Raw genomic sequence first — 7,888 nt, 5'->3', positions numbered from 1 at the left:
ATTTTAATCCCACTCGTAAAGTTTAGTCTTGCATTGGCGACCTTTGATAATATTCAGTTTCTTTGCTGTCCCATATTCGAATATGCTAAGGTGACTTATAAAAATGTAAAAATGAATCATGTATTTTGAGACCCAGATTATAATATCACTTAATACAAACTTATATCTACGGTCCTATCTCTCTCTCTCTCTCTCTCTCTCTCTTCAATCGGTCCCTCATTGCTGAGGATCGTGACTCCGTCCGATTCCGTCAACCAGCTGTCTTCATCGATCCCATTCTCCTCCGCTATTTGGTCCGACCATCGTTTGGGACCTCTACCCCTAGGATTTTTTCCCCTCGATTTTACTGGTCACCACAAGGCGTTCCAAATCTACAATCCACGGTCCTATAACATATGTTATAACTGTTGTTTCCCATTTTTCTTAGTCGGGAAGTTCATTTCAATTTTCATCTTAAAATACATTTCAAAAAACAAAAACATCTCTGTGTATAATTTGAACAGAAACTCGCAATAAAAGAGAATTTCTCCCAGAGAGAAATCCGTAACCAAAACACTCGTCCAAAAGCATAGGCTATTAAGAAATAATAAGATCTTGCAATAAAAATAACTAAACAAGGAGAAATACGATCAAAGTTTCCGCAAGCCGAGATTCCCTCTGCGTATCCAACGGGGCCCTTAAATTGTCGAGTTAAGTCGGCAACTTCCAGTGGAGTCGCACTGTTTTATGATGTTATCGCAGCGGGAATCGAGGTAACAAGTTACCGCTTAACGGTTTATTCCTGAACTGAAAAAATAAGCGGCTGTATTTAGCGAATCGGAACCATAATCATCTCATTTGCATTTTAGCTTTAATAATGTGACTTGGTGATGGATCAACAACTATAGAATCGAGTCAAAGCCCGAATGTCACTCTACATACTGGAATCCTTGAAAAGAAAGAAACCATACGCTTAGAAATAAAGAACAGTTAAAAGTAAAATATTTTACCGCTGGTAGGACGTCTTGTAGGTCCGCACGAGTAGGTAGCATCACCCTACCTATTTCTGCCGTGAAACAGTAATGCGTTTCGGTTTAAAGGGTGGGGTAGGTGTCTATAGGCTCTGGTAACCACTTAACACGCCGCTTAATAGGCCGCGAGCTCGTCATGCATGGGTATCTAAGCAATAAAAAAAGATATCTCAAGACTATGATACTGTTTATTTAGAACGGGTATTTTGATATCAACAGATTTGTTGGAATTATGTTCCCAGGGTAAATTAGAATTCTAAGAACGCACGGATGGGCACCACTATTCTGCATATTTTACGTATTAACAGCGAAACCAGGTCTTGCTTTGCTGTGACCATTCATTGAACTAATGGTATGAATATAATCGTTATTCTGAAACTACATAGCACTACCTAACATTGAAAAGCCTAGGAAAAAACCTACACCAGCTAGTGTAACACAATAAACTAATGATTTAGGGACGAATTACAAACAAATAAACCAACATGCAGACGAACAATGATTTTATTTATATAAATATATATTATGTTACGGTAAATGAGGCAATAGCCTCATTGTTTTGTCTATGAGTTTCTTAACTTCTTGATCGAGATAGTGGGCTATTGGATAGTGGACTATATTTTCCAATTTGACCAAAACAATTTAACAAGTATACCTAATACCATATAATAGCTAAATATCAATGATATTGGATCTACTTTATTTCCAAATGAAATTCCTTTTTGACACATATTCTTTTTAAACACACCCTAAATATTGTTAAAACAAAAATAGCTTTAAATCATGGATTGTCAAAATCGAACCCGGAAAAACAAATTGGTTTCAGTAAAGTAATATCAGTTTTTCGAGCTTAAAAAAAGCGTTCTTTAAAAAATAGACAAACTTCAAGTCATATAGATTATGTGAAGAATGATGGCGTTTTTAATTAACTGTGCCATTGACTTGTAACAGTACTAGGGTGTGCTTAGACTCTGTTTTGATTTAATAAAGTAAATTTTTACTGGACTAGGAAATAAAAAAAATAAAAACAATTTTTATTAAAAACACACATTTATTCTAAGCATAAATAATGGCCGCATCTTAAAGTAATATTTTAAAGGATGTTTGTAGGGTCTGCAAGATAGCTCTCACATAGGTTTGACTTGTTGAACTCCTCCAGAACAACCGGATCTAGTAATTTATTTATGATATTAGAGGCTCTACAGTCTTGAGGTGCGAGTGCATGATCTGACTCCAACTTGAACACCTGAACAGGTCTCTTGGTGTACTTAAACAGATTGTAATCATTCGCCAAATAGCCCATAGAAGGATGCGGGATACCCTTCATCAAAACCAACTCAGATTCCAGCTGGAATTTCGGCTCATATTCTCTAGCAAGAATAATTCTTCGGTAAGCCCCTTGGAGGATCGATCTCTTGTACTGGTGTGAGTAATGGACCACACCTTTAAGTCTATTTATACACGCTTCAACTTTGTCATGCCAGTCTTCAGTTTTGCGCAGTTCTTCTTTAAGTTCTTCGCTATCAGTACCCGCCATCAGCTTGTACATGTGTTCGACTATTCTATCCTGCAGTTCGGAGTCCTTTAAGTTGCCGATATAAGCATCTAATTGCGCCCTCATCGCGTCTGGACTGCTGTCGAGACAGTAGACGACACCAACATGGCCTGCAAGTCAAAAGATACAAAATTAAAGGAAATTGAAATTGCTATTCTTTTGTTAAAAGGATTTGAGTTTACGCTTAATTGGTACCTTTTGTGTTTAATTCTACGCGAGCAGGTAATAAACGTGTTTTGTAAGAATTGATCCTTAGACTGAATGGATTTGTTGTAATGCTATGTGATTCAAACATCGATCGCGTGTCTGAAGGTGGGTCGCGATATTCACAATTTAACACCACCAGGTGCGCATTTTGCAATTTGTATTTCATACCAGATCAACCGTTATGTTGCACACGCCATTAGAGTAATGATAGAATAACATAAAATTATATAATTTTCTGCTTTAAAAGCGTCTGTTTGTTTTAATTTTATTTTAGCTGTTTTGCATTTCAATATTTACCTTCCTTTTCCAACAACGCAGCTAATTCCAGAGCGACGTTAACACCAAATGAGTAGCCCAAAAGGTAGAACTTTGATTTCAACTCGAATCGTTTCTTCATGAACTGAAATTAAAAAAATTATTGTTGTGGCACTTTAGCCGATTGGTACCAGGGAGTGCTTAAAGCTTTCTCTACGCGTTAAATAAGAGACAATATTTTATTTGTACTACTGTAGTTGCCAAAGCCTATAGATATCACAACGTGAAAACCACCCACACCTACATAGAGGGTAGTTGCTGAATATGAGAGGGGTGTGAGACACCTATGTTAAAAAAAAAATGCATGTTAAAAGCATTGCAATGTGTTATTCATAACACAATTTAATTAGAATTCTTCCCGCAGTTTTTTTTAATAATTTAAAATTATTTTACATGCATAATCTTGAATCGCAGAGAAAATTAAAATCATAACTTTGCATTTCTTTCGTAGCAGTAGCCGTTAGATACAATTAACGTGCAGCGGAGAAAACAAAAAAACCAAGTCTTCCTGAATGAGAATTCGCTCAGGGGAAATGTACAAAGCCGGTTTAACCTTTCACAACACAGCCAATTGGCAGTCATATTTTATGTGATTCTGAAGAAATTAAATTTAGTGGTCATCGTATGATTGTATATTGGTTTCTGAATACTAAAATTCGCCTCGTAATCTTGTCGCTATAGATGCTGGTTCCTATACTTATCGTTTTATCTTTGTGTTGGTAAATTGTACTTTAATTCTGGGCTTTTAGTCAACAAATATAAGATCCTATAATTATAAAGTTGAAATCCTAGCTCTTAGCCATTCCACTTCCTAACGAAACAATATAAATTATATTTAAGGAAGTAAAATTTGGAAACGATCAATTAAACTGCCTACCACATATTTAAATAAAACTTTATTGAGATTGGAAACGATATGGCCAGAGCCACCGTTTCAAATCTATATTTGTTTATTTACGAATTGTTACTGGACACTTTGTGATGTCTAGTAGTCCCAATGGCTGCCTACAATTTATTCTAATATTACATATAAACTTTAGTACCTTCGTTCCATTTGACATGTTTAAGATAATAGAAAATTACCCTTTGTTATCTTAGTATGAATTTATGTGGTTTTGCTCCCATTAATTTATGAAACACATGCTTTAGGACTTTAGATTAAATCAATAGATTAGATTCAAACCTTATTCATTTGTAAATAAATCTTTGGGACGATACCCACGGGAAAAAATGGGTGGTGCTATTCTAGATCCATATCACAGAGTCAAAAAACGTTACGACTAGATTTGGAGTGTAGAGTATCTGTTATTCTGACTAGAATATCTGTTATTGCTATGAAATACAGTTAAAAAGCTTTAAGGTGGGAAGTATTCTTGACTTGGTGCCAATGGGCTTCTATAACCGCTTTTTACCAGATAACGTCGATTACTATGCCAGAATAAGTGAGTAATAAACAATATGATTACCTTCCTGATATTGTAGGCCATTTGCGGAATGGTATCATCCATTACATCAGGCCCAAGTTGCAAGGTCATTGCCTGAACCTTCAGCCTCTCACAGATGGAAGTAAATATTCTGTTGTGCCCTTCGAATCCAGGTACAAGGAAGAGGTACGTGGCTTTAGGATCTAATTCTTCTTCCTCCTATTAGATTTAAAAGAGTATGTTGTTAATTGGGTATTGAATTCGAATCAATAGTTTGACAATCAAAACATAATGCAAAAATTAAATTACGCCATTACAATTTACATCGGATCTATGATGATCCTTAATATTAAAATCTCTCAGCTACTTGATTTACTATTTACTTTTCTTAATTTACATACCTTAACAATAGTGAACTTAGTACGCATAGGAATAACCGGTTCCGTAGCGTAACATTCGTCCTCATCAATGAAAGTGTAAAAAGCTCCTAGACCACCGTTGAAATTGTTGTTAGCTTTCACCATGCGGCTCTCAAAGTTTTTGATGCTGTAATAAAAATTCATTTACTTCGCATTCTCTTTTTTTATGAATTCTGGCTGAATACTCAACAATCTTGATATAAACGCAAACTTATAAATATTTTTGAGCCTGTACCACCATTTTACATAGTGCAAAATAATGTTGTCATTTGGTTCGAAGGGTTACTCATTATTGCGATTCAATCGTGACTCGTAGCTTTAACCCCGATGGTATGTTGGTTCATGTGCCTTATTTAATCCAAAGACAAGGCACCACACCCCAATGACCACCCACGCTTATGCAGTCTCCTCTGGCCCCCGACTCGACGGCGATGGATTGGTACGAAAAAGGAAGAGTCCCTCCGGCCCGGCTGTATTAGAGGTAGTGGATTCGCAGAAATTGAGCATTGCCAGCAAGGCACGTCGCCCCCAAGCGTTGTAGCCATGACGGTTGGTTGTGACAGTACTAGGAAATGGCTTAACCCTAGGAAGAACACTAATAAACATTCAGAGATGAACAGTGTGTACAATGATCTCTGAAATCGCACTGTATATGGCCACTATTATGTGACACGAGATATTCCGTCGTTTTGAAGGACAAATCATGTGTTGTTCATAAGTGCTTCAGGATCCTGCCAGCAGAAATTTATATTGGTCATGGCGTATCTTTTTAAAATGGCTAATTCGTTACGTTTAATTTTCATATCTTACCTCGCTATAGTCATTTTTTTAACTTGTTCATCGGGGTACAATATATTGTATTCTTCTCTGATAGCTGTAATTATTTGTTGTATAGCTACATCATTCGTAATATCCTGAAGTGTGTGTGTCTCTTTAATTTCATTTATGTTTTCCACACCTACATAAAGAACAAAAAAGATCCGAATTAATTAAGAAAGTTTCTAATTGCATCTCTGCGAAATTATTATTAAATAATCATTGAAATATTTTAAGAACATTGGAATGCTAGCTTTTTTATAATTGAGGGCTTACTGGTGGCGCGGAGGCCTTTCTAGCTTCACAAGGACAGGTGGGCGAGCAAGGGCTCAGCCAGAAGGGGCGGGATTTGCTTACAGCTATCCGACCTAACAACTCAAGAGTAGCTGCTTCGCGAATTAATCTACTACCGGATTGGAACCGTGACCCGCTGAGAAGACCGGGGAGAAACTCAGTGGGCTGATGTTTAGGTTAGGTTGCACGTCGAACACTTTGCCGAGTTCGAAGAGTACGGTTACCGGGGTCCCTACTCCTAGTGTTAGAGCGGAAAGCGTCTAATGCAAGGGTTATTGAATCTGATGGATCCCTAAGGATATGGGAATGGTAACCGTTCAATTGGCAATAGTTAAGATTTACGGCCATGCTGTCGATAAGGACACCTTCTTGCCTGTACCTCTGGTACTTATGATGTACATGTTGCAACAGTGGCGACTGATTACCTGGGGGTCAAGATAATAAAAACGAACGAACTAATTTTCTTTACGAACGATTATATGAACTTAAAATATGAATAAAATCTACATCCGGTGCTCCGAAAATGACCAGAGAAACTCACCAATAATTCTTGAGATTCTCTCAATGAATGACAAGTCAGACCTCTTTTTCAAATTGTAGGCAACGGTATTGCTATTCTTCATCTTCAAGCTACTTTCGAGACCGTTCAAAGCGGTCGATAATGTTTGTGCTTTAATTTTCGTTTGAAGATTATCTAGATTCCGGTCGAGCTGAGAAAACATAGACAATTGATTACTAATTATATAAAAATAATTAATGTAATTAGGTCTAGCAGTTGTTGCATCACCGTTCTTTTTCCATTATGAGCAAACGAGAATAGTACCGCCGTGAAAGTGAGATATCTCGCCGTCATTCATAAACTTCTGTTGAGTGAGGACTTTCATTGAATCTAGTCTGAAGAAGGACATATTATAGCGCTTTGAATATACCGTAGGGGGATTGATTCTAAAGCATTTTGGTACGTTTCAATGAAAAATCTGCAATCCCTCTAGAAATCACCAACGTCCGTGAGAGAATCCATCCAATCCTTCGGTCACTTCGATCAGTTGGAGATCTTCAAGGTCTCATAGGAGCTAAGTAATGATCACTTGTTCTGTCGGACATGTCTCTTTTACGACAAAAACAAGACCCTGTCGGTAGTATAGGGGAAGACGGTGTTCCCGCCTCACTGCGCGCTGTGTTGCGGATGGAGGGATGATAGTATATCTTCTCCATCGTCTAAATTTAAATTGAAAGCGAGGCGATTGACCGTAGGTAGGGCTTCTCTATTAATGAAATCGAATTGTACCTTATATAAGTAACCTATAAAATTAAAAAAAAAGAACGGTGTGTCTCACCTCAGCTATTGTTCCAATGCGGAAGACCAGAGCGGGCAAAGTAATTTCGTTACGCGACTGGCAGATCTTGTCAATTACACTCCCCACATACACATCAGCGTAAGATTTTGGCCCATAATTTATTATCACGAAATGGCTGAAAGATGATAAAAACGGGTATTGAAAATAGGGTATTCAAAATAAATATTTTATAATATCTTACCGTGATAATTCCTAACTATGCCTCACAATACGTTTGAATTTGAAGTACATCCAATCTAAATAATATACTGGTGGTAAGACCTCTTGTGAGTCCGTACAGGTAGGTACCATCACCCTGCCTATTTCTGTCGTGAAGCAGTAATGGGTTTGAAGGTTTGAGAATGATACTGAGACCTTAGAACTATATCTCAAGGTGTGTGGCGCATTTACGTTGTAGATGTCTATGGGCTCCAGTAACCACTTAACATCAGGTGGGCTGTGAGCTCGTCCACACAGCTAAGCAATAAACAAAAAAAATAAAAAAAAATGA

The 7,888-nt window shown here is 37.3% G+C and overlaps 1 protein-coding gene across 1 annotated transcript in view; it reads right to left on the bottom strand.

Annotated features, from left to right (window-relative positions):
• Positions 1 to 2,041: 2,041 nt before the first annotated feature.
• Positions 2,042 to 7,888, bottom strand: part of LOC114242139 (fatty acid synthase) — a 39,515-nt gene continuing 33,668 nt past the window's right edge. The window contains exons 34-40 of the mRNA XM_028173185.2: positions 7,378 to 7,513; positions 6,582 to 6,750; positions 5,741 to 5,888; positions 4,913 to 5,057; positions 4,554 to 4,730; positions 3,070 to 3,172; positions 2,042 to 2,675 (exon numbers count right to left, since the gene is read on the bottom strand). Coding sequence (XP_028028986.2) covers positions 2,104 to 2,675; positions 3,070 to 3,172; positions 4,554 to 4,730; positions 4,913 to 5,057; positions 5,741 to 5,888; positions 6,582 to 6,750; positions 7,378 to 7,513 — 1,450 coding nt within the window. The 3' untranslated portion in view covers positions 2,042 to 2,103. The remainder of the gene's footprint in view (positions 2,676 to 3,069; positions 3,173 to 4,553; positions 4,731 to 4,912; positions 5,058 to 5,740; positions 5,889 to 6,581; positions 6,751 to 7,377; positions 7,514 to 7,888) is intronic.

The sequence above is a fragment of the Bombyx mandarina genome, chromosome 18, assembly GCF_030267445.1.
Source record: "Bombyx mandarina strain Sakado chromosome 18, ASM3026744v2".
Taxonomy (NCBI): domain Eukaryota; kingdom Metazoa; phylum Arthropoda; class Insecta; order Lepidoptera; family Bombycidae; genus Bombyx; species Bombyx mandarina.
The sequence above is the reverse complement of the archived record's forward strand: the minus strand, read 5'-3'. Positions and strand labels throughout refer to the sequence as shown.